At 40.4% G+C, this 27,373-nt stretch overlaps 1 protein-coding gene across 1 annotated transcript in view; it reads left to right on the top strand.

Moving 5' to 3' along the window:
• Positions 1–27,373, top strand: part of ABL2 (ABL proto-oncogene 2, non-receptor tyrosine kinase) — a 48,339-nt gene continuing 20,966 nt past the window's right edge. Inside the window, exon 1 of the mRNA XM_042784060.1 lies at positions 1–285. Coding sequence (XP_042639994.1) covers positions 111–285 — 175 coding nt within the window. The 5' untranslated portion in view covers positions 1–110. The remainder of the gene's footprint in view (positions 286–27,373) is intronic.

Genomic DNA, 27,373 nt, shown 5'->3' with positions numbered 1-27,373 from the left:
CGCCGGGAGCAGCGGGAGCGGGAGGGCCGCCAGCCCGCCGGGGCCGGGGCCGGGGCAGGCGGGGTCGGCGGTATGTGATGTGAGCGGCGGCCGCGGCCGGGAGCGCGGCGATGGGGCAGCAGGTGGGCCGCGTCGGGGAACCGGGCGCCGGGCTCCAGCACCAGCCGCCGCCGCCGCAGCAGCAGCAGCGACCGCGGGGGAGCAGCGCGGCCAGGCCGGCGGGCCGCCGGCGGGAGGCGGCCGGCCGCACCGCCGAGGGAGGCTTCAATATCTTCACCCAGCACGGTGAGGGGGTGGGGGGACGGCGGGGGTTGGGGGGGGGGGTGCGTGGGTGGGGGTGGCCGGCGCTCGCCCCTCACCGGGGGTGGGGGGGGGTGGGGGGGGCCTCCGGATCGCCCTTCCTCGGTGGTTGGTGGTGTTTTGAACTGGGGGAGGGGAGAGTTGCCGGGGCGAGGCGCCTCTCGCAGTCCCCGCCGCGTCCCCCGGGGCCGGAGAAACTTCCCCCGCAGCTGGGGATGGGGGCTGCCCGCCGTCCACCGCAGGAGCGAGGTGTCACCGCCGGGAATCAAAACGTGGGCTGCTTGGTAGCTGTCACCGCAGCGGTTCCTCGCTCTGGGTTTGTTTACAAGGGTAAACGTTACATGTGCTTTGTCTTTCTCTTTACTGAGGCGCTAACAACTTGCCCTTCTAGATCTGCAAGTCTCTGTTGCTATATAGCTCCTGACAGAGCAAGCAATTTTGCTTTGACTGGGGCGTTATAGCTGCCATCTGATTCTCAGTTGAAGTTTTTGCCTGTCCGCTTCTATTCTTATTGCTGTAAACTGATACCGGAAATGTTTGCTGCAACGTGATTAGCTTCTGCAGTCTCTCTTAGGAGGACCCCACAACTTCAAATCCCCCGTTGTAACTACGGGTTGTTTATTATATCTATTTGGCAACATCTTGATATAATGCACAAATTTTGGAAGGTATTGACAAGCATGTTGAGAATAGATGCGCGGATACAGCTCTAATCCCAAGGAACTGAGTCTGCTCTGAAGAGTTTGGCTGCTTTGTCTTTAAGTGGAGAGAGATTTCAATGTTTATAGAGCAAGGCTGCTTCTGACAATACATATTTTCTTTTGCTCAATAGAATGAGCATAGGCAAAAAGATTAAGGAACATGCAACCAGCAGTCTAAATGTAAATATCATCTGCTGTGACTGCTGACACGTAAGTATCTATCAAAACAAGAGCGCAGCACTGAATCTGGTTCTTAAAATCTCAGCGTTAACACAGCCCTTGAGTTCAGGGAGCAGTACCAACTTTAAAACCAAAACAGAACTCCATGCTTGCTGAAACGCCTGACCTGCTATTACTACAATTAAAACTAAGGATTACTATTTTATTGCGTCCTTTAACTAACACTGTAAATGCACAATGTTTGGAGCAGATCTCAGAAGTTTTGCATGTACCCTGGTTCTTTCAGTACGCTGAAGTCTTAAGGCTTTAGTAGCAGAGCAAAATTGCTGTATATACATCTAAGTGTGACTTAGCAGGCAAGAGCGCTCCTGCTACTGACAAACTGTCATTTTGTGTTTTGGTACCAAGATGACTGTTTTGTTCTTGCTCTCACAAGACAAGGACAGAAAGGACGTTTGTGGGAAGTACGGTACAGCACATGGAGATGTGTAATTACTTCAGAATAACACAGTTAAAGACTGACTCAAGCGCATCTTTTCATTTATTGCTGCATGTTTTAGTAGTAATATAGTACAGCATCCTGAACAAATCCTTCTAGCTCCTCCCTCTACCCTACTAATTTTTAAAGATAGAAGGTAGGGAGAATTATTTACATGTAGTGGCAGGGAAATGGAGAGAGAAAAAGCTTTCTTAAGCATGCATGTGCACCAAATAGACAAATTATGTGCTCTGCCAGCCCTTCTACCCTGTCTTCCTTAGAACTAGAAACAAGAATGAACCTGGAAAGCCAACGTGCTCTGAATAAAACTGTTCAGTGACATAAAAAGGAACATTTCTCTGTGATAAGAGCAATTGTATCTTTTAAATTAATTAGTATTTATATTGCTTAGGTTATCTGCTTCAGCAGTAAGGTTAATGGATATAATTTTACTTAGGTTTTTGTTGCTTCTGTTATTTTCTTTGCCGACAGTAAAGAAAGATGTTTCTCTTGAAAATAAGATACAGCTCTTTAATGTTAGATTATGTAAAAGGGGTGGAGTTTTTTGGCAATCCAGTTTTTGAGAGATTTAGGGCAGGCTGCAAACTCCTATCCTGTATCGGTGAATACCTCAGCCATGTTAAATTGTTCCCTGATTCCATGCGCATTTTACTAGAAATGAGTGAAGAACTCACTATTAATAATCTGTACCAAATGCTAGCCGAAGTTGGGTACTTATTTAAATAATTGTCTTGGGCAATAACCAAAGATTTTTGTCATGTTCCTGTATCTGGAGTTCACTTTCTTTCTCAGAGAAAATTTTTTCTTCTGACCCTGACTCCCCTTGTCTGAGAGAATTTTTTTCTCTCAGCTTCTATTCTTATTTTTCATTTACCGACCTTGTTCTTCTGTTTTACTTAACCTGGTTTTCTGCTACCTTTAAGTGCTATGCTTTTTTTAGCCGAGATGCTGTGGTTGCTGGCGATATTACTTTTCTAGTAATTTCTTTCTGAACCTGAACCTTCCATCCTGTCTCTAGGACGTGTGTTCACACTGTATGAAGAGTGATGGAGAAGCGCAGGATTATTGGCTAGCACTCTTGGACCGGTGACTAAACCAGCCCGTCTAAGGATGAGCCTGGATTCTCTACCTTCTTTAGCTTTCCTTGATACATTCACTGATGTGAGGAAGACAACCTCTTGACTATGCTAGACCTTTGCAGGTGTAAGCCCTTGCCTTAAGGGGCAGGTTGGCAGATTTCATACTATATTGTGTCAGGAGTGATGTGAACCTTGCTATGTACTCCTGCCAAGGTTCATTTTTGAGGGATTGCTTCTTCCAGATTGTTTATGAAAAGGATGGAAGTAAACAATGTTTTCAGCCTCAGAACCATTTTGCTACAGGGTTTTGAAGAACAGCTCGTGTCAAATCAGTGAAGTGTAAAGTCTCTTATGCTAGGCTACCAAAAACCTGAGATGAGCTTTTTTACGCAACTAACTTGAAGTGTAGTTGTCCTTGAAAAATTGAGAGAGTGAGTCGAACCAGTTTGTCCCAAGCATGTTTGATATGTTACAGTTGTGTAGGAAAAACACTACAGGTATACAGGCATTACCTACTTTAGGATGTATTTTTGAAAGATGCAAGGAATTTGAAGATGGTTTTGTTTTGTTGTTTTTTTTTTTTTTTTTTTTGGAAAGAACAAGGAGATCTGTATTGTGGCACCCTACTATTCTATCGTATGAACAGATACCTAGAGTCCTGGGGGTTTCAGCTCACCATAGTGTTAACATCTCTGAGCACTGCTATGAAGTTGATCAGAGAAGTCCTACACAAACTGATACGCTGGTGTGATTTGTTAGCCGTGGAGCAGTGTTCTCTGAGATGTAAAAGATAGTAATGGATTTTGCAGCCTTTTGCAATTAGCCTGTCAAAGCGCCCCTTTGCAAACATTCCTACCAAGTAATCTGTGACTTATAAAAGCAAGCAATGGATCATCAAGCACGCTGGTTGCCAGTAATGTACTAGAAGGGAAAAGTGTAAGCAGAAGGGTTATTCAAACGCTAGTGTTCTTGTGTACACTACTTCAGAATTAACTAGTACCACAGGGACAGCTTCTCCGGAGGGAGAAGCTGTAGCAAATGCTAGTTATGATCAACTTCTTACAGTTCAGTGCAACCAGAAAGGAAAAGAAATACTTGGTGCCATTTCTGGGTGAGCTTGTTTTCCCTTTCAGAGAAGGAACAGGAGAGAGAACAGGGAAGTAGCTTATTTCCTTATCCTGTCAGTAGTTTGTTTGAGGGAAGGGGTGCAACTGATGACAGCCAACAACTTCCAAGTTGCATGGGCTCTACTCAGCTCCTTATATGAGCTTTGAACTGTGACATGCTCTAATTTTCTTTCTGAAGAGCAGTGATAACTGCCTACTGTACCAAGATACTATTTGGAATGGTGTTAGCGTGCTTTTCATCTCTGAAAAGACTTGCTGAGTGTTGTAGAAAACATACTGCAGGAAAATCAGATTATTTAAATCCTGACTGGGAAGCCTTTGCAATACCTGTTTGCAATACTGCTACAGTTGCCTTGGTGATATATTTTGGGGCAGCGGAAGGCTCTGACACACTTGAGCTTTTGATCCAGCAGGCGCAGGACATTTGTTCCCTGTTTTGTTTTCTAGAGGAGGAGTTTAGTAACCTTTCACTATGTGCATCAAGGTCAGGCAAGATAAGCCTATACTTTTAAAAATAAAATTATCATTAAAGCTCCCCTAAGGCAGTTGCAGTGCTATGCCACATGATAAAAACATTCTAAAATAGGAAGAAGCATAAATAACACTACCCCTTTGAAATTCAGTGAAACTGAAGGGCTGGATGCAGGAAAATGGAAAGAAGGAGAGAAAATAGGGTCAGTTTAACAACTGCACTTTGTGGGCCAACTAAAATGTTCTTTATTTTTCATCCCAGTGTAATGCAGCAAGCTCGGGCCAGGGCCACTTGCCCGCAGACTTTCCTGTCAGTAAATGCCCTATGCAGATCGAATATAATCACTGTATTCAGTGCCTGACTCTTTGTACTGTAAATCAGAAATCTTGTGGGACCATAACATATAAATAACTCTTAACTAATTATTTGGGGAATAAAGGATAGTTCATCTGAGTGTCTAGAGGAAGATCTGCAGAACATGAAATTGTAGGCGTGTTCTCTATTGCATCATTCTCCCAAGATACATAAATTATTCCTGCAGATCCAGTTGCATTCAGTATTTGCTTTTATACCTGAAGTTGGGATTTTTGCATACTGTACTTTGCAGATGAGAGGACTCTACCTCAATGGAAGGGAGATTATAACACAGACTACTGATGTGTTATAATTCCTGCCGTATGTATGTCTCCTGTGTACTTTTCACGTAGACAGGGGGACACAGTCTGAAGAAGGTAAGACTGAAATGAAGTTACTTCAAAAGATGTTAGTCAGAACTAACTTAAAAATCAAATTTCAAAGCCCAGACAGATCTCTGATTTCTCAGTTCTCCACATGTAGCAGATGGTGTGGTACAAGTTGTTCTAGCAATATTTCACAAACTTGCTATTGCTTGCAAGTGCAATGTTTTGCAAAAAAAAAAAAAAAATTGCGGGATTTTTTTTGGAAATAGGTACCCGGCCAAGTGAACAAATCAGTGTAAAGTGAACGTGTAAGCTATTGGATACAAAAGCAAGTTGTCACAAGTGGCTTAAGTAATCTTTTTTGATCTAGCAGGACTGACAGCTCACATAATTAGAGTTGGAAGATAGTTGGACTATCTCCTGGAGATGCTGCAGCAGGATTGGCTTCAGGAATATTTTATGGCTGGTACTAATTACAGATTCTGGGACAGTAGGCTTGAAATCGTGTTTTCACTGGTGCTCAGGAGAAGTGACCTGTTCTGTGACCCACTTCAGCATGTGTCATGTTTGTTTGTTCCTAAAGCAGGCCAGTCCTTGCTAAGTTGAATCATGCTTTTTAGATCTTTGTTTTATAGATAAAGCTAGATGATAGTTAGTATGATTTATTCTAGCCCGTTTCTCTTAGTTGTCACAACTTAATGTTTCCTGTATACTTACTATCCGTAAACTGTCTTCCAACTACTGCTGACAGCTGACTAGTTCACACTCATAAGAAACTATGTTAAAATCTAACTAATATAAAACAAGAAACAGCAGTTTATACTTATTCCAGTAGGTATGCGTGTGAAAGTTATTACAAGTAATACAGTTAGGTTTTGTTTGGTGACTTTCCAAGTTCATTTTCACCTGGTTGTATTTCAGAAAGTCAAGGATCGATGACCACAGACTGAAGCCTCACCTACATTATAACTGTTTCAGAATCTGATATCTTAAATCGCTGCTTGCCAAATGGTTAGTAGTCCTTTCAACAGTATGTATATTAGGAAAGGTGCAAAGCTTGGCCACTGTAGTGCAAATGGCCCCTTGTCTAGCTTTGCAGGTGAATCTGCACAGTAGGCATACAGGCTCCTTCTTAGCAGCATTCAGAAGAGTACTTACTGGTAAAGAAATACTTTTCACAGTTGTTTGGACCACCAGCAGTCTCTCTTTTTCCCTCAACACAGCAGGAAAGAAACAAAAGCTTGCCCTGAGTGGGGTAACAGTTGATTTGCTGGGTCTGAAGTAATGGTTCACTCACTGTTACTGCATCATCCCTGACATTTCTCTGGTTTTGTGGTTATGAAATACTTTATTTTACAGGCTGATCTTGGTATTATCCGTAGAGATTATTCTCTCTAAAATAAGTGACTGTTACAAAACCATTGAGGCTTCCTGTTGGTAACACTGTAAACCACAACAACAAAGCTTAGTTATATGACCCATATCTGCTTAGGAAGTTTCATGTGCTTTGTGGGCTTTCTGTAAAGCCATGCACATCTCCCAATACCGTCGCTTATCTGCAAATGTGTATAAATTAACTTTTTAATAGGTGGCTTTCAGTATTGGCTAAATCAGCATGGGAATTTCAAAAAACAGTCCCAGATAAGTTTGCCTTTTTTTGAGGGGGAGACAAAGATGCACAGAAGTACTTCACTAAGAACTTAATTGGTTTTATTTCAATCTTCTAGGGCTCCTTATTGGCCATTTAAATATTTCTTCTAAGACTGAACTTCCTTCTTCTCTTGTCCTTCCCTCTCAAATGTTATCCTTAAGATCTTAATCTTACTATCATACTTCCATTAAAAATAATCATGTGTTAATAAACTTAGATCTTCACTTATGTTGATTTGAAAGTGTTCTATGACGATAGTTATGTGAGAATGGGGACTACAGTTATGTAAGAAAAGTACCTCTTCAATGAAGGAAAACTTATTTTCTGTAGGACAATTCTGTATCCCCATATCCTTTAATTTGATGATGTTACTGGTTTGGATTTTGGGCTCTTTCATGGTTTGTTTGGTGGTTTTTAAATTTTGTTTTGTTTTGTTGTGGTGGTTTAATACTAAAGGGAAACTGAAGTAGCTGCTTCTTCTTATAAGCTATATACAGCAAAGGCTTAGGAATCATCTGCTGCTGCTGTTGGGGTCAAATTAGGAATCAGATGAGGGGATAGGAGGATGAGGACATTCTGGATCTGTGACCCTGTGCACCTCCCAGTCTATTTCTCCTTCCTTTCTCCTGTGATAATCCCAACAACAAAGTATCGAGTGTGTCTCTACTGTTCCTATTTGTTATCATCTCAGGATATCTAGTATGAACAACCATGGAGATGAGCATCTCCGGAAAGGCAGATGATGCTGGAGAGGAAGAATGGGAGTAAGGAAAGACTGGAAAAAGAGAAAAGGGTAAAAGATGATCTTGCAGCTTCTCTGTATTAGTGCATTTCGGTACACTGGAGATTGTATTTTGACTGTTCAGCTACAGAGATAATGTTTTAAAATACAATCTTGCGTATATTTAATCATTATTGAATGAGACAAGTGGGCCTTCTAAACTGATCTGTGATAAATTAGAAGTAGATAACTGGCCAGTGTCTCTGTAATGGGCAGCATACCAGTTGGGGGGTTTCCCCACATAAAATAGAATAGACTATTTCAGTTGGAAGGGACCTACAGCGACTGTCTAGTCCAGCTCCCTGAGCGATTCAGAGCTGGCATGGCTCATGACTGGTCTCGGGCACAAGAAGATGAGAAGTTCCAAGCTCCTGGAGCACAACCAAATGTTAATTTGCAGGACTGTTCACTTTGGGAAGGAAAAACCCACCAACAGGATCTTTTTCCAGTTCCCTTCTTACCAGAGGTAGAATCAAGTACAACTGAATAGTGAATACACATATATACTCTTTAGAGTTCACATGTGGGACTTACAGTGCGTTGACATAAGATACCAATAATCACTTTTGTTGCAGGTTAAGTGTGCTTAGCACCATGGCTAATTTTGAAACAGGTGTCAGGCTTGCTTCTGGTTGAAAGAAATTATATTAATATTGGCTATTATGGTGGTAATATGTAGGTCATGAAGTGTTCCTGGTTTTCAGATTCTGCATTCAAGTAGACCCATAATTTCTGGAAAAGGTGACTGTAGAGAGTAGTGTGCCTTTGCAATTCCTGTATGTGTTTGTGTGCCTACTATATAGTGAAGAAACACTTCCTCATCACAGATCTGTGTGCATTCCGACGTGGCCTAACATAGAAACTTGTTTAAATATTGTCATATCCAAGTCGATTAGTATTACCTCATGCATTTACCCTAAGCATCGGGGGCCTAAAAGGTGTTTACAGAGCACAGATCTGTCTTCTAGACAAAACCCCAAAATATTTGTACATTCTAATTTCTTAGTCCCTGGATTGTGAAGATAACCCTTCAAATTCAAGCTGGAATGTAAATTAATATAATGAGGCCTTCCTTAGTTTACAGAATCAATTTAGTTTCTCAAGATTATTTCAAAGCCTTTGCTGCTCAGGGTTCATTTTGCTAACCAGCAGTGTCACAGAGTTAACAAGACTGTTCAGTTTTACTGCTGCTATTCAGAAACCTGTGGGAGGCTGTGCAACTGATGAGAATATCAATTTTGTGTTGCTGCTTAGAAAAGCCAAGAGCAGAAGTAGAGACAAGATACAGCTATACAAGTATCTCTGAAATATACTTAATAGGAGAAAACTAGAGAAGTTATTTAGATTAACCTTGAAGGTATTTAAAATTAAATAATTTTAAAGTGTTATTTCTGGTCCAGCAATCTAATATATCAGAACTTGCCAATTAAGAACACTATGGTGACTGTTTATCAATAAAAAAAGTCTGTTTATGCAAACTTTTAAAAAATTGATACAAATTATGTCATCTAGGAAGAGTGAAATGGACTCAGATCTGAGTAACCTTGAAGATCTTTTGAAATACTTAGTGGCATAGCCTCCTTCCTCCATTAAATCACTGGGTGCAGCAGAACTCAAGCTTATACTGACTCGAGCTGGATTATGTAAGCATGGATTTACAGTGTGTGTTTAGTGCAGTTTTTTTTTTTTTAGAACACAGGTTTTAATTGTAAAGCTTTCTTTACGTCCACCGTTCACTTCAGTACAAGTGAAAGAGGAACAGTGTCCTTTGTCTGAGAGCTGATTTGTGGTACCTTTTCTCCTATACATTTTTTTTCATCTTTTCATCTCTAAACTGGCAAATAAAAAAAAAAAAAATCAGTCTAATAGTTGACAGCTCTTGGGCTCAGGCTTAAGATACTAAAGTTATTCAAACTCGGACTCTAAATCGCTGAATGACCTACGTGTGCTCTTTAGAATATTGTTATTAATGGAGTTGAGTCTTGGTAAAGTCACTCTTAGAACGGCACCATGACCAAAGCATAAAGGCTATGTTATAGGCAAGACCTTGAACAGACGCTCTGAAAGTTGTTTCTTTGATCGCTTGGTGGTGATACCACTCAATTCTGGTTTGTTTTCAAACCTACTTTTTTACTGACTGGATGGGCATCAAGTAAGCCACGATGAGCTTTAGCATTTGTGGCAGTAAAATGTATAAATAGTGAGAGCCAGCTCTCTTCAGGCCCCAGAGAATTCTTGTGCTTTCTCCTGACTAGGAAGAAGGGTTTTTGGGAGGTTGTGTCTCTTTTTTTAGGCAGGGAGATGTATATAGCCTGGGGAGAGATGAACTGTGCTTTCATAATTGATACCAGTGTGAAACCTGTGCTCTGGTCCAGTTACTCAGTTGAAGCACAGCAAAGTACTTTTTAAAAGACTTATACAATAAAATACTTTAAAAATACTTAAAATACACTTATAAAAATTTTATGCTTGTTATTCAGCATGATATTTGTTGGTTTTACTTAATTTTGATTTATGGCTTTTTTTTTTTTAATTCCGAGAGTAAACAGAGAAAGCAAAGGTACTTTATCAGATTAAAAAGGCTTTGTCTAGAGAAGATCCTTAGAATAAATAGGAAAGTGGTATATAGTGTGCTGTGGTGCTAGAATTTCAAGTTACATTTATTTTTTTTCTTCAGTATCTCAAAAAAATGTGGATATTAAGGTTTGCAACATAGCTTTGAGGAAGGAGCTGATTTTTCCTGTTAGAAGAAACTGAGAGCTATTTTTTTGAGCAATCTTAATAAATTTGAGTCTGATACGAACTACAGAGCAACAAATAGCCCACTTCTCATCATTCTTTTCTTTCAGAGGTGCATTAGATGGCTTAGGATTGATATACAAAACCAGTAGATGCTCAAATGATGATTTGAGTAGCCTGCCGTAGCTATCCTGTGAAACAAAAGTTTTGTCATAACAGTACTAAATCTGTTTTGTCAGAAATTTGTTTTCATTTTCTGTTTTTAGGCCATCATAATTAAATCTATTTAACATGCTGAAGTCTGTCAAAGCTAAGCTTGTCTGTAGTCTTATACAGAAATTCTAATTCTTTATTTTGATGTGAATAAGCCTGTATAGCTTCTATCTTTTTTTGTCAAAAGATTAAGCTAAATTTGAATAAGACACTTTTTATGCGTCCTTCCATCAACACACAAACTTGCACAATGATAGTAGAGGTGTAGTGACCTTGTCTGTGTGCTTTGTTAGTGTTTCTGCTAAATAAAATGTTTTTCTCATTTTAGAGGTTGGTGGCAAGGCATATAACTGCTTCTAGGTGCAGCTGAGCTCTAGGCTAGTGCACAGCTGGCCTCTCAGTACCTGCTCAGCCACAGGTGGATGGACTCAGCCCTGTTATTATACTCACTTGTGTGGGCTATGGAAACTGGTGTGCCTTAAGGCAACATAATTATAGGCTCTTCGGACTCAGGTGAGCTGTGCGTTTTCTTGCTTTACACGTGGGGGGAATGATGTCTCCCCTGTGCTGATTATTGGTGTGTTTTCTGTTGTGCATCAGCTGTTGCAGAACTGCACTGCAGCTGATACGCATGAGGCATTGCCAGTAAATATTTTGTTCCTGAACAAGAAAAGCACTTGACTACGAGGAACCTCTTAGAAAGCCTTTCTGCTTTCTTCAGCCGTCTCCTCTCTGCACAGAGATCACCTTGTTATGTTTGAGCAGGAAGCAGGCTTTGAAACACGCACTGCCCTGTCAGCGGGGAGCAGGTGAGTGTGAAAGAGCACAGCCTTGTGCTTGGCACAACTACCACGTTAGCTGAGGAGCCTGGGCAGCACGCAGGAAGCCGTCTGAATTTTAAAGAAGGATCCGTTGCAGCTGCTTATGGAGAACATGATTTTCCAGCCTACCACGAGAGGGTGCTATGATGCTTTGACTTAACTTATCCATTGCTTAAAAGGTTTTCCTGTTAGGGAAAGTGGAGGGTTTTTTTCAACATTACCATGTTACAGTGAAGAGTGTGTTAAGTAACTTGGTTTATGAAAGCAGGCAAGATCCACATAGCAAAAGGCAGATGTAGCAATCAAAGTTTAAGGGAATACATGTTTATTTTGCTTTTGCCTCCAAGAGCTGAACTGCTTCCCTTTTAGTTGTTTTGTTTCTGTTGGGCTTTATCCTAGACAACTTCATCTGCCAGTAAGAGAGGGTTTCCAACTTGTTTATGTGTAAGCATGCAGGCAGCCTTTCATGCATGAAAAAACCCATAAAATCTGATACTTCTGCTAGGTAATCTGAGCTCTCAGATTAAGAGTCACTTCTCATTACTTCTATGCACTTTGCATCTGTAAAACGGCAATAATACTTGCGTGTTTTATGGAGATGTTCAGACTTAACTTTTGCATAAACAAACACAGAAAAGCTGTCTGCAGGCTAAGTCATGCACTCTTGTCTCATCCTGTAGGCTGTTAGAAAAACATGTGTTTGTTGTGGTTCTAGCCTGTATTTCAGAACACTTAGGGCATGGTAATAGGTCTGAAAGAAGGTTAGTGTTTGTGTTAATTGTTTGACTTGCCTTGAAATGGAAGCTCAAAGCACTGTGCTTTGCTGAATGTTATCTATCAACCATAAAGAGGCCAAAGTTACGTGAGCTAGCAACAGATAGAGAACTTCAGCATACTGTCTTTGATTGTCTAGTAGTAGAGCAAGGAAAAAAAAAAAAAAAGGCGAATTGCAGTGTTAGTGCAGTTGGGTTGTTGGCTGGGAGACCGAATTTTTGCAAAGAGATCCCAAACCTGGTGTTTAGGCATGTAATTACAGATAAAGATAACCTGACACTACTGTGCTGTTCATCATTGACTGCTCAGCTGTGGGGTAGTTGTTACCCTAAATTGGGATGCATTTGTGTTTTTCTAAAAGTCACTTATCGACCCCTTTAATCCTAGTCAATGAAAGGCCACATTGAAACAAACACATTAATCAGTCCTAAACCAGACTACTGGAAAGGAGATATGAAAATCTGTTTAAAATACAACTAAGACTTCCTGTCTTGCACACTATCATGTAAAAACAGAGGCATGACTTCTGGTATGCTGTAGCTGTCCTTTTCTCCCCTACACTTCCCTAATTTGTTATGAGATTGAGGTCTTGCATGCCTTTCAGGCCTTGGCATCTGGCTTTGTTACAACCACTCATCCATAATTTCCTCTTAGAGAAAGATTAAAACACTCATATCATGGTTACCCCTTGTGCTCCACCCCCTGAGCCTACAAGGTGGTGGGCTTGTAATACTTGAAACCACGAAAGCTATTATAGAAGCAGCATCTTGGTTTGTTGAGAGAAGCAGGCTTTATATAGAATAAACTGTTCTGGTACAGCGGTGCTTAATATCACCAAACTGAAAGTTACCCCTCCAGGGATTGCTCTTGTGCTTTTATAAATTAGATAATGATTCTGTGTGTTGAGAACAAGTGTCATTGCGTGGTGCATACTGTGTGAAATGAAGTTGTCTGAGGCTTAAAGGGAAACAGAATTGGATGTCCAGGAATTGGTGCTGGTGACAAATTAGGAAGAACTGTTTCCTTTCCTATGAGCATTCAGCATTCTTACTCAGCTGCCTGTATCTTTAGTTGGTGCCGTATCTGTTCTGAAAATGACACAGGTGGTGCCCGTGTCTTTCTGTCTGACTCTCTCTGCTCTTGGGGAAACAGTTTGTTCCCAAATTCCTTGCCTTTGCTGACAGACAAAGGGTGTCAGCTCTGAAACCAGGAATACAGGCATGCAGGAATTGAAGGCAATCATTTCTCCCCATGAAGGTACCATCTTTTTTTTTTAAATGTAAAAAAAATGAGATATTAGCATGAGTAAAGCCCCCTGCAGTTAAGAAAGACCAAATAGCTAACTAATACAGGAAAATGTTATTTTTTCTTTTCCCAAAGGTAAATTAGTAAGTTTATAAAAGGAAGACAATGTTTTATCGTACAGACAAGCGAGAGGCATGAGTACACAAGATGGCTTACGCAACAGGTCTCTAGCAAAACTAGTGACGCAGCACCCATTCCACAGAACCATGCTTTCTTTTCCAGGTTTGACTGTAGAGCTTTTCCATTGTGCTTTGCCCTATTAGATTTTCTTCCATTTTTTTGATGCTTGAACTTAAAGCTACTTGTTTTAATCCTACTTTATTAGCATGAGGAAGTGTAAGGGTTTTTGTGTAGAGAACATCAGTATTTGAGACAGTAGCTGTTTTCAAAGTTTTTTGTCTTTGTATTAAAAGTGTTACTCATTAGTTAGATACTGTAAAGATTTTGTAACAAAAGCTCTAAGTGTTGCACTTCGGGAAGGATGGCTGATCAGCGCCAGTTTGAGTCCTGCTCTGCCATGGCTTCCTGTCTGATATTTAGCAAACAACTTTGTTTTCTTTGCTTTAGGCCTTCTGCATAGTACAAGTTTTTCCCTACTTTGTAGGACTGTCAAGAGAATAAAACATCAGAAGTGTGAGGCACTCTATATAACAAGTGGTACAAAAATATCCCATGTAGTATCAAGTCATAATATTAGCATGCCCTGACTGAAAATATTCTGTAGGCTGAGAATTTAATGCATGCGGGAATAAGCATTTACTGCTAGTGAAGGGTACAGCGTGGTTAGCGCTAGGGAGGATAGTCACCCACAAAACAGATAGGCCCTCAGCAGAAGCCTGGGATCTGATACATTGTATTTCTCTTTTTCTCCTTAAAAGACTAACAAAAGCATTTCAGCAAAAATTGTGGATCTTACTGTTTAGTTGTAGATATCTGAGTAGGCTAGATGGCTACCTGCTAGAGGGCTTGGAAATAAATCTTACTAGACTTCATATCCCCATTGGAAAAATATTGTTGCATCTTGTCACAAGTCTGGAGAGCAATTATCTAGATTTCAAAAAATTTTGCTGTTTGGGATGAGATACTGCTGTTTCCTGACTGCCTCTTGTGTAAAAGAACAGGCACATCACTGGATCACATGTGTTCGCTCTCAACTTTGTGTGCTAGCACTCATGCAATTTTAAATCTGAAAAAATCTGACTGCACGTCTCGGGCCTGGTCTCTGAGAAGAATGCTGAGTCCTTTCAGCAGCATGCCTCTGAAGACAGCTGCGCAGTTAGCATTCATGGCTGCCAGGGTCTGTGCTCTCCACAGTGATCCCCACCTCAAATCTCCAGACAAAAACAGGAGATGAATCTCAACAGCTGCAGAAAGCTCAGTTTATGAATCTTAATTAGGATAAGGAGTTATTTGAAGTGTTTCTTTTCATAAGTCTCTAATGATGTTTTGTAAGGGCTACAAATGCCCATTGAAGTTGTCAAGATAATGCTAACCTCTTTGTAGAGATGGAGGTTCTGGTGGTCTGAGCCTCTGTGGATGCCATGTCCCTCTAAGCGTGAATAATGCTCATATAGACCGTAATGTTTTCCTGTGCTCTGCCAGTGTGCTCTCAGTTCTCCTTCCTCTTTTACCCTGCCCAGGTTACACCTTTTTTTTTTGCACATGCTGATTTTTCCAGTTGTATATTTTTCTCAAGAGTAGGCTACCACCCTTACATGACATACTGCTTTCATAACATTGGCAAAGTGCCCAATAAAACTGGTCTGAGACCTACACACCCAGACCTGAGTATTTTTTCTCCCCAGTTTAAAGGAACAACCTACATTTTATGTATTTGTCTTAGATTACAACAGCTGCCTTCATGTATTAAGAACAAAGCCAAGACTGTCAGTTTCCCTGTAATTATACTGTACCCATCATTGTGTAGGAAGCCCTTCCCTTTCTTTAGAAGTAAAAGCATTAGATTCCCTATATTTTAATTGGGTGAGTCATCTAGTTTCAGTCCTGCTGCTAGAGCACACATCTATTGTGTCTAATGTAATTTCTCCTTAATGGGGCCAACAGTAGCAGTACCAGTAGTATGAAGTCCGTTATAAAGCATCTGTTTACAATATTAACAATACATAATTTCCAAGAGATTCACCAGGAATTTTCAAAGTAAGAATACTTGCATTAATGTTTTTCTATGCTGGAGAGGGTTATAAGTTGATCTAGGAAATGCTTAATCTCGAAGTAAACTTTTACAGGATATACCCTGTTTGTATCCTGGTCGTCTGAATTACAATATTAGGATGAACTGATGAAAACTTGTCAAGAGAAGCTTGTCCCCACCACTGCCGTGCTCCGTACTGCTGCTCATCTAGCCCTGTGGTAAGCCAGTCCGGGGAGCTAAACCGACAGAAAACTCTGAAGTGCTAGTTTGGTTTCCTGACCCAGCTTACTGCACATCAGATGAACGCGGGTGTGAGCATGTGGGAAGCAGCAAAGGAGGCAGCTGGGAGCAGGGAACAACCACCGCTCTGGCAGCAGCTGCCTGCTGGGTTCATGTAGCCACACAGTCAGTCTGCACCCTCAAAACCATAGCAAAATAGTGGGTTTTTTTCTCTTCTGCTTGAGGGAGAGCTTTGAATTCCATTTAGGATTACCAAAAAAAAAAAAAAATCTAATAGGCTGTATGCATACATTTAGCCTTGTACCTCTTTAGCAAGGCTGCTGTCTGAAACAAGTCCCTGAAATTTGTCCTTTTTGAACTTTTGACGTTCAGACATCAGTTAACTCAGATGCTTATAGAGTCAGAGGCAGTATCTCTTCATAAGAGGTTAGTTCCCCAAGTTTCTAAGAATAGGATCTCCTCTTATCTGGTTTAAGAGTGGGTTTTAACATGTATTTTACTTCAGTGCTCATTGAGTTCTTGGCCTTAATGGCTTCCTACCATGCTACACATGTATGCCTTGAACGAAAATGTGATCGTAACCCAGTGCCCATGAAAGCAGTTCCTCATTGCTGTCATTGAGTTGGTGAGGCTGACAGCTAAAGGAAAAAGCTGGCTGTCCTTCAAGCTGAACTAGGTGTGAACTTAAAGTTGGACAACCAAATGGATTATTTGACCAATATTTCTGCCAAAAGAGCCTCAGTTCTCTGAATAAATCTTTTAATCTAGTTTCGCTAGTAATTAGAAATTAAGTTCTTACGCTGGTAATCTGCTGCTGCATTTTAATTAGACCCAATTCTCAATACAGAAATTTTACTCAACAGCCACATTTGACATTACTAATAAGAGAACATGCCAACCTAGATTAGTCAGTCCTTCCTTTTGAGGGCTGATTCTGCTTGGTGTATTTGATCATGACAATTTGATGTTTGCCATTACTCAGCTTTTCTGGCTTAAAAACCTGAGGTGTGACCCTGCATGTTTAATTTACTGGTCTTTATAGTGGAAAAAAACCATTCATACTCTGTGCAGGTCTCTGCTGGGTATTCTCAAGGCTCTCCTCTTACATATTTCAGTCACTGATCTGTGTGCTGTTCATCATCATGAGTGCTTCACTTGGTCTTTGTGGGTGCTTTGGAGGTTTTCCCTTTTTTTGGGGGTGGGGGCACAGACAATCTACTGTTCATGGTAAAAGCATGACCTTAAGGGGTGTTTCCCCTGGAATCTCTGCTGATGCTTTATGCAGGAGCTTCAGCATCCTTGCTGTAGGAGCATAAATGTGCTGGCGCTTCCAAGTTTCTAAATTTCAGCTCTTTGTTCAGTTTTGCAGAGACTGACCATGCAGGCTTTATAAAAATTTAACATTGCTGTGCTTGTATGGTTTAGTTTAGATTGCAAGAGTCTTAGATCTCAAAGCAATAATATGTCCATATAAACATCTTCCTTTGCCTCACTTCCCTCACTGCTTTTGACAGTTTTGGCATCTGCTCAGTTTCATAACCTATCCAGGAAATTGTTACTTTTAAGCAGCCCATGCTGCACTTCAAGCCAACATAACTAAGTGCTTAAAGTAGCTTGAAAGCAATAGGAAGACTGTTTCTGGCAGTGATGTAGATGAGCAGGAAACATGTCATTAATTCTAAAGATCTTTCAGATAACTTTCAAATATTAATTGGCTTCTGATTCTATCAAGTCTTTCTAAGCTGAAAGACCCATTTGAAGCCTACATGGTACAGCAGCTTTCAATATGAGGTTAGTAGTATCTTCTTCTGGATGCTCCATTGCTTGCTGCGTAGCAATTCCTGACCTGAGGCATGTCTTGTAGTTTACCTCAAGGGTACTTTTTCAAAGAAATTTGAGAGTTAAGTAACATGTCACAATGGCATGGAATTCCAAGAGAGAAATGCCCTAAAAGGCAGGGTTTTAGTGGCATCTCAAGAAGCTGTCTGCAACTGACTGTCTTGCAGTAGTGCTAAATAAGAGGTCTCTATGAGATAGAGAAGCCGTTTGCTGGAAGCAGTATCTACATGGGATGGTAAATGTTCTGCTTTCTAACTACATTGAGGAGAGCTACAGTTATTTTGAAAGCATTTAGTTACAGGATTGCCATAGGTAACTCCTGTAAATAGTAGAAATGTAACTGAAAAAAATCTTCTCCCAAGCTACCAAAAGCCAGAACCGCTTTAGTTTCCAAGACTTGGACAAAAGGCAGAAGACAGCATCCCATCCCTTTGCTTTCAGAGGCTAAATCAGAACTGAGTACAAGTTCACCATGCTTTTGGTTACTCAAATACCTGATTCAAAATAAGTTTGTACTGTAAGAGGCTCAAGAGATAGAATGATTTGGAGAGGAGCGCTTGCAGGGCTGCCTGTTGTGTTGGAATTTCCAACTTCAAGACAGCACCTGGTGTGCTGGTACAGGGCAGTAGTGAGCCCTGATCCCAAAGGAAGCACTTCGTGTGGCTGGTTCTTGAAGGGATACAATACAGCCCTCTGTAATCCAAGCAGTCAGCTGTCCTGACAACCTATATAGGCCAGCAACAACTGGGAATGTTTTTCTGTGGAGTGGGAGGAAGAAGGAATGAGGTCAAATTAGAAAAAAAAAATCTTAATTTAAGAAGATAAAGGGACCTTTCTTGGCCTTTTAAGACAGAAGATACGGGAATGCTGCAAGCAAGTTCCCTTGTGGGTGGCACAGACTTTGGTCGTAATCTCAGTTCAAAATTTACATTCCATAAAACAACACTGGTAAATTAACAGTGTTACGTACCTCCCTCAGAGCTAGCTGTATGGCACAAATGGCAAAAACCTTGCTGTGAAACTGAATGCAGCCAATGTTCTTTGGTTAGACATCTTATTTGCTAGTCTAGGTTAAGTCATTTTGCACTTCATTAATTTCCCCATTCTTTGATGGATGGTGATAGCAGCGTACAGATACCATTCCTCCTGTGGGCTGCAGGTACTCCTATGAGCTATATGAATGGCTTGATTTCTCTGATTTGTATGACATAGACATATTTTTATCTTGTTCACGCGCATTGTGTATCAGTGATAACCGTATCAACTTGAATGGCAAGCTTCTGTGCATTTCTACTTGTCATTGCTACCATTGCTGCAGACATAAAAACTCTTACCAGTGCCACAAGCGGCAAGGTAATATTGTTGCATCCTCCCAGTTTGTGATATGCTGTACTCCTTGGCTCTACAGAAAAGCATGTTACTATCCACACTAAAATCCACAAAAACTGATGTTGTAGATGGGTGCCATTTAGGAACTAACCACTGCTTTACAGAGGGAGAGGAAACAAACTGCTGAGTGAGCCGCAATGTCAGACTTCCCACTGGGAATTTCCAGCCATTTCCCTCTTCCTTCCTCCCTCAGAATATATATAGTAAATAAAGTAAGCACTGGAGGAGGTAGCACCCAAAGGCAGAAGCAGTAATAGAGGCTAGAGTCACCTTCTGTTAAAAACAGCTGACAATATACTGACCAATCCTCTGAGCATCCCAGTCGTACCACCAGAAATACTGGCAGTAGGAGAGATGTCTCAGACAGCTATGCCAGTATTAAGTGGGAGGAAGGCTCTTTAAATAACTAGCAGTGGGTCTTATTCCCTGACTCTGTCAACACTGAGTTGTTGTTTCAACCTCTGAACAGGAAAAATTAGTCAAGTAATTGTGAGGCAAGCAAGTGACAAAATGAAATTTTTTTTTTTTTCTTGTTGCTGGATCTGTTTTAGAAGAGGGTGAATACTTGTCATTTTGCATTTCTGTTCAAAAACCTCTAAGCAAAGTGATGAAAATCAGAACAAAAGAGGACTAGATTTGATTAAAATCAGGGGAGTAGCACTCAGTTGAACTTCATCATTGAAGTAGTCCAAAAACTCACCTGTCTGTATTTTGTTTTAAGAACCATCTGCATTTTGAGGACGCTAAGGCAGCAGTAGTCCTTTCCACTCTCGTTGTCAATCTTAGCATGCTTTTTAGTTACTGTGCATAATCCAGTTGTGAAAAGCCTGCCTCACTCTTACAATATAGTTTACATTGCCTGTCTCCTCTTATTCCAGGTGAATAGAAGGTTTTGTGGTACCAATTCAATAAAATAGGATTTCATTTTGTTAAGATTGCCTCAAAACCCTTTACAATCCTAGATAAATCCATCAACTATTTTCTTCTTCCATATTTCCCCAGCACAAGGAAGGAATGTTTACCGTGTTACAGAAAACAAGCTGTTAGTGTTCAGGTTAGCATTCTAAATTGGTAACAGATCTTGGTTCTTGTGGGGATTTGTCTTTTGACAAATTAGGCAAATCTGGAATCGCAGCTGCCTCCTTTATGATATACATTTGTCTATAAATCAGATTTTGTCCTTGCTAGCCTAATTTAAGGCTAATCTAAGCATTTTCCATGTAGTATCTGGTTTTTGAAATGGCAGTCTTTAACCTGGTCAAAAGATTTGGCCTGATGTTCCTGGGGAATTAAGTCACTCATTTCCACACTTGTACTTAGTTTGCTTTTCTTTACTGCTCTGAAAACAAATTAGTAGGAAAAAACCATCATCTACAGGATGTTTCTGCTCTGTTTGCATCCAGGCACATGCAGGTTTCCCATCTCTGCAGTATTTCTCCCTGGAGCCAATTATACCTTCTTTAACTAGTCTTCTAGTTCAGTGGTTTCCCTTGCAAAGTCATTTTTGTCCTTTTTTTAAATGCTCCTCAGCATAGGATAGTAGTATCTGATGACTTAACCAGATCATACACTGTACTAAGGCCCTGATTATAGTATATAACTTATTGGAATGCATTCATGTTTTTGTTTAGTGAAAAGGTGCTAGAAATGAAGCAGCTATCAAATAGGCATAAAGAAAATTTTCTTTTACTCAACTTTCTAACTTTTCTTCAATTTACCTGTTTTTTTAGTTAAAAGCTGCTATCAGACTATGACAAATGATGTGAAGAGGAAGAAAGCAAATAGCAAGACGTCAAGGTTGCTAATAATATTAAGCTATCAAAGACAGGAGAGACAAAGGTTTACAAGAATTACAGGAGGTTGCAGGTTGAAGTGGTACAAGGTTCGGTGTAAACATGTGGAAGGTGGTAAACAGGAAAATGTTTCTAGCTTTGCATAAGAGGTATTTAGCTCTGAGCTGACAACTACAACAGTAGGCATAAATCTTTGAGCTGTAATAAGACAGTATCATGACAACATTTAGAATTACAGTCCAAAAAGCAGAGTGTTAGGAATAGAGAAATAGATAGTTCTGCCGCTGTACAAAGCTGTGGTTTGAATACTGCATGTAATTCTGATCATCTGGAGGGGTGCATGGTAGAGCTATTAAAAACTCAAAGACTGTCTAAAGGTGACCAAAGGCAACAACATCAGACTGCCTAAGACAAACTCTTCAGCCTGGAAGAGAGGTGGCTGAGGTAGAAAAAGATAAAGGCCTACAGAAATCGCAGGTGGCATGGAAAGCACCAACAGGTAGTGATCGTTCAGGATTTGCCACTGTAGAGACTGAAGATCATCAAATGAAACTAACAGATGTCGTGTTCAAAACAAGTAAGAGCCTCTCCTGTCCTCTATAATGTGCGGTTGAGCTATTTGATAACATCGCAGCAAGATATTGTTTGTGATGAGTTTACTTTGCATTACTTCAGACAGCAACTGGACAAAATAATGGAAGAAACCTGTTAGGAAGTTTAACTGCAACTATGCCAGCTCTGGCTCAGAAAGACCTTGAGCTGCAACATGTTGGAGGCTTGGAAAGTATTCTGGAATAATATCTTTACTCTTTCCCCAGGCGACTTCTGTTGGCAATGGTAATGGCAGGAAGTGGCCCAGTATGGTGGTTGTCGTGTGCCTGAATAATCCCAGTTGTCAGCTAGCTGACTTGCTTTTGAGATTCTTAAGTCTTCTGCTAAATCCAAGAGGCAGGACTTGTTTTTCCTATCATAATTCCTTTAAATGTTCTATATTTTTGATGTTATCAAGTAGTACTTGTACTTCCCCAAAAGAATAAAATCTCAATGCCTAACTTTACAGTAGATGCTACCACTATAGTAGCGGATGTACATAAAATTTGTTTGTATCTTAGCGACTTAAAATTCCTTCAAGTTGATTATATTGGCTAGCCATACCTCTCTTCAATTAATAATTTTTAAAACACTGTTTACCTTTTATTATTCTATCAAAAAATATCAGACCTACTGAGGAATATCTGTCACAAACCTACTAAATCATATAAGCATCGTCAATCCAGATCCAATTAATTTATTCATAATCTATTACTTTACACTTACCCTGCTTTATAATAAAACTGATTTTACTAATACACCGGGAAGTTGAATGGTGACATTTTTGTAGCTGTGATTACTTTAAGGAGCATTGAACTTGCTCAGTCTTACTGTAGTTTCCCTTCCTTCAAAGCTGTATTAATTCTGCCATAACCCAGAAAGGATTTTCCAAAAACGTTATTTCAGTGAGTACATTCTTGTCTTTATACTGGACTCAGACACGCGAGGGCTGAACATTGCTGTTAGATTTGAAAAAGCAAGTGTAGTGATACAGCCTGAAACTGCAAAGCTGTCAGCGCTGAGCTAGGAATTCTCCTCCTGCCGAGGCTGGGGTTCGTGTTACCCCGGTTATTTAGCAGCTGTTGGAAACGGCGCTGGTGAATGGAGTCCCTTGTCTGGTCAGAGGAGCCAATTACAAGCGTCTGGGTTTCGCCAACGGGAAGCGGCACAGCAGCCAGTAACTAAGTTTAGGGCGATGGATGTTTTTCTCTGACTTCATACGTGCACGTTCACACTGCCCCCCACAAAAGTGAATCAGCCCGTAGGGCTGAGAAGGAGCAAGACAACTAAAACTCGCTCACAGCCAGGGCTCAGCTGAATGTCAGACTGGGGATCTCCTGACGAGCATCCACATTAAGAGTTTTCCCTGGTTCTGAAGTTCACAAGACAGCATGCAATTTTTGGGCAAGTATTCATGCTAAAGCTCGGCTTTTCTTGGAGGAAAGGAAACGCTGGTTTATTTTCTATGACAAATATATTTCAAAGGAGGCAAGATCACAAGAGTATTTTAGTCAAATGAAGTAAATACTTTAAGAAGGAAACCCCTTCTTTGTTCAAGAGAAGAAAATGGCTGTGGACGATGGCTTGAACAGCATACTGGTTGCTGACAAATGAGGTTGACAGTTTTGTGATTTATTTTTAGCTAGAGAATTTTTTTAAAACAAGTACTGTGTAGCTTTGGCAGTTGCTACATATTCAGTGTGGGTGGATGGAACTGAGAAGTCGCATCTGTGCTAACAAGCATTTTGGGATTCCATTAAAAAATTAAACTCATGTACTGGAAATTGAAGCTATATCAGCTCACCTGGGGAGCTCTGCCCTCCGAATATCCTCCAAAAGGTAAGCAGTGCTACCTGTCCGAGGCACTTGCAAAAATAATTACTTGGGCCTCAAGATGTGACATCAACTCAAATTCGGGCTGTTAGATGGACGTTTGCTTTCACTCCTGAGATAACAAGTCAGTGAGTTAGTCTCTACCTTCTGTTTCTAAGTTTTCCCTCTAACTAGAAGGGCTAAAAATAAATTTTAAAAATAGCTGAGAAACAGTTTAATGTGGTCATTGTTCTAGGTGCTGAGTCTAAGGAGAGTACCTAATACCGTAAGACTTGTAATAAGATGTAATTATGTCACTTGGAAAGCAGCATGGACATTTATGTCATGTTAAATCAAAGGTCAGATCAGTTAGTGCTTTACATCTGCAAAATAAACCTCTCACCAGCTAGACTTTGTTAGTGTAAGTATTTCTGGCTTGCTTAGGGGTTGGTTGAGCTATGATTTTTGAAGTAGCCTTTTTGCAGAAGAGCTCTTAATTCAAATGTTTGTCTTAACACTGTGAGCAAATAGCTATTCATTTGATTTGCTTAGGCGTAGCTAATATCTTGACTTTGATCTGGCCAGTATTAACAGCTTCTCAGGAATTCTGTTGGAGTGAAGCGTAATCCACATTAAGCAACTTCTCTTCCAAAATACTGATTAAATAAAGTACCAAATGACTTGCTGTAAGCTGGCAGTGTTTGGCCATCCCACCTTTCCTGGAGAAGGACTGGGTGACCTAATCTTGCTTACCCTTCGTACTGGAGAGGTTTACTGGAATTTACCACGACAGAGGAAGAATGTCAACTAGACTTCTGATCTACTTGTATGCAATTTCCTAGTTATCTTTGAAATCCCTGTGTCCCTTCATAGCACTCCTTTCCCTAAAACTGTCTTTGTGGGAGTAGTTACTGTCCATTATAGTCAGGATTCAGAGGAACAAAGATTGGAACTTCATCACCTCAGTACTCAATGGAAAGAGGTATGTAATACAGAGGATCTGAAGTCTGTGGTCTCTCCTTGTTTTTAGATACCAGCAGTTGCAAAGCTGACTAGCTTTATAGGAGCTCAGCAAATCCTTAGTGAATAAGGTAACAAACATTTTGATACAGTATTCGGGATTTTGCAAAAAGGTTACATTTGTAGCTTTTTTGTTCTAAAATTGTTTTTGTATATCATTTTAATTGCATTAAAATCTCTCTTTCACTTCAGTAAAGTGGTTTTCTTATCTGTTGTGCTGTTGAGTTTTGATTCCTCACCTAGAGACACATTCAAAGAAGTCAGATTGGTACTTTGAGAGGAATCTGGTGCCTCTGATCTTTCCCAGTACCTGGGACAGGAAATGTCTGTTGTGCCTTTTAATAACTGTTAGGTCCAGCTCTCCTGTGCTCACATGAATTCCTCACTCTAAGGTGTTTTTCAGATGTATCTAAAAACCCGAACCATTTTGCTAGCTGCATTTATCCCAGAGTCACATTCCTGCTAAAGTTCGGTGAGGACAGAAAATCTTAGAGGTAATGAGAGCCAGTCTACTGGCTTCGCAGTGTTTGTACTGAAGATGATCAATACTTCATCTACTTTAAAATTCTCTCTTAAAACAGCAGTGCCACCAAATGCTTCAGTAGAAGGTTTGGTCACTTACAGCCTATACAGCTGTTGAACTGTGAAGAGATTTATGCAGCTTGCTTTGAATGAATAAAGATTCTCAAATGAATACTTTGGACCTTAAGCTTGATTTATTTCATTCTGGATTCTGTACCAAAATGATACTTCTTAAACAGGAGGAGGTTAAGAAAAAAAGAGGGAGGTGCTGCATTAGGTTGATATTAGGAGAAATGGTGTACCTATGCGTCACTGACACCTGAGCAAGGAAACAGGCTGAGGGACACCTCTGAATGTTTGTTACCATTAATAACAAAGGAAGAGTATAAGTGGAACCAGTGAAACAGAAGACAGGCAGTTCCTTCTATCAACATCAGTTTGTTTTAATCTTAACATAGCTAACCTCTTGTCATGTTCAAGTAGACAGACGGCATCTTGAATTCTTCATACACTGGTGTAACTAGCTGAGACCAATCTGTCTCTCTCCTACAAGTTAAAATTAATTGATACCAAAACCCCAAACCTTGTCTTCCCTCAGATTTTTATATCAAGCTAGCCAAAAAGCACATCTTCTAGGTGAAGACCCACCACTTTAGCCATGGAGTAAGTGCAGGGGAATACCTCATGCAGCAGTTTGACATGTTGCAAAATAAATCTGCATTTAAGGGTTGAACTGTATGGAGAACTTTTAGGTTTCTCCATATATTTCTCTCTCTGATACCAAAGATCACTTCTCTATTTCAGGTATATTTTGATAATTGAGGCAAGATAGTGCTATTGGCTTGGCTTGGCTTGAAGCGTTTCTTTTTAGATGATGTGAGCTGTTCATGATACAATTTTGTCACTGACTTTGAAGTCTCCTCCCATTCTGGCTCTCCCAGCCTAGTACCATAAATAGAAACCTATTCCTTGCCCATCCCAAGTTCTTGGCTTGGAGCTGTATTTCTTGGCTTTATTCAGTGGGTTGTTTACGGTACTTAAACCTTGCGCCACTCTGTGGGAGGCCCAGAGACTAACTATGGACCTGTACTTAGCTCAAGCAAACCACGTTATTAAGAGTCTGGTTGCTAGCAGGGGAGGAACACCTAGGAATGGCATTTAGCTAGGTTGCCTGCATTTTACCAAAGCCATATGTGAGCTGTCTGACCCTTTTAAACCGGTGTTTTTCATGGCCACATGTATGTCAGCAGAAAGACTAGGTGGTCCGTTTAGGTAAGGGCTTAAGTCTGTTACAGGGTAAAGAAAGTTCATTGGTCTGCTTCTATGCTACCACGTTGTTAGACAGCAGGAACTTGGCCTGTTCAGCACTGGTTTGCTTTTCAGTATGTAGTTTGCCTTGAGTATTTTTGGTTAGTAGGAAGTGCTGAGACTTGGCTTCAGAAACAAAGCTACTGTAGAACTTGATACTATTCCAATCATGTCAGCAAAATAGGAAACCCATTTGCTGCTGTGTTATCAATTTTGTTTCCTCTCATTCATTAAGGCAGAAATCCTCCCACTAACAAGCTGGTTAAAGGTCTTGAAGTCTAGTCATGTAAAGTGATGTATGTTTTGAAGATGCAGTGGAAAATACCAATTGTACTAGCAGTCATTAGTTACCTGATGGTCTTTCTGTGCTCTAAAATGACCAGTGCCCATTCTTCAATAGTCTTAAAAGCAAGCATATAAAGTGAGTTTGTATGTAAAATAGCATCATGGCTATTTATATTTAGTTTGAAAACCCAAAGTGAAAAAAATGTGAAAGATGTGGCATATGCAGGGATCTTGGTGGCCTTGTATTTAAGTGTCGCTTTGTGAAGGAGAGGCTTGTGAGAAGTCAGAAGATAGAACACCGTGCATGTACATATATATACACACATCCCCTATGTTTTTTGATGTAAAATGTGAAGATATCAGACTGAGACTATGCAATAACCAGTATTTACCCTATAATCCTTTCTTTGTCTCTTCCTTCCATTGACAAACCAGTCACTTTGACCTGCTTCCAACACCACCAAATCCTTTTCAGAGCTGTGTTTCCATCCACACATTCTTTTGTTTAAGAGAAATTGACAGTTGGTTCATAAATGCAGATTATAACAAATTTTTTAGAAACTCTGAACTGTACATTTCAAAGTAGCATAGTCAGCAAGATTTCCTTATATTCAACTTTTTTCCCACTGCTGGAAGAACTAGAGAAATGCTTCTAAAAGGATGATTTAAGTTGTTCAGGAAGGGTAACCACTCTCAGGAAATGGCTTTGAAGGGCACCACAGGGAATAGTCTAAATTGCTGGGAAGAGCTGCTGTGCCTGAAAGGTGGATTCTTCCGCTGAGGAAGTTGAGTATACCAGAATTAAGATTTTATATTGTGCGTTTACTGTGAAGGGAATAGGAACAGGATGCAGATGTGGTGGATGCAGATGTCAGGGTGATGGCCTACAGTGTAAAACAACTATCTAGGAAAATCAGTTGCAAAAGAAATAATGTTCATCTAGAAGGTAGAAAGATGCCTGATTTTATTCTGCCTGAGTACAGGGACACTCCATGTCCTTCTCACTGAGAAACACCTTCAGGAGGGTGGCTGGAAGGGTGCAGGGACACAATTGCCCTCTTACAGGAAGCTTGCAGCCAAAATGTTGCTTGCCCATAACG

Source organism: Tyto alba, unplaced genomic scaffold, assembly GCF_018691265.1.
Source record: "Tyto alba isolate M040663 unplaced genomic scaffold, T.alba_DEE_v4.0 Super-Scaffold_1000006, whole genome shotgun sequence".
Lineage (NCBI taxonomy): Eukaryota > Metazoa > Chordata > Aves > Strigiformes > Tytonidae > Tyto > Tyto alba.
Note: the sequence above shows the minus strand (reverse complement) of the source record. Positions and strands in the feature narration are given on the sequence as shown.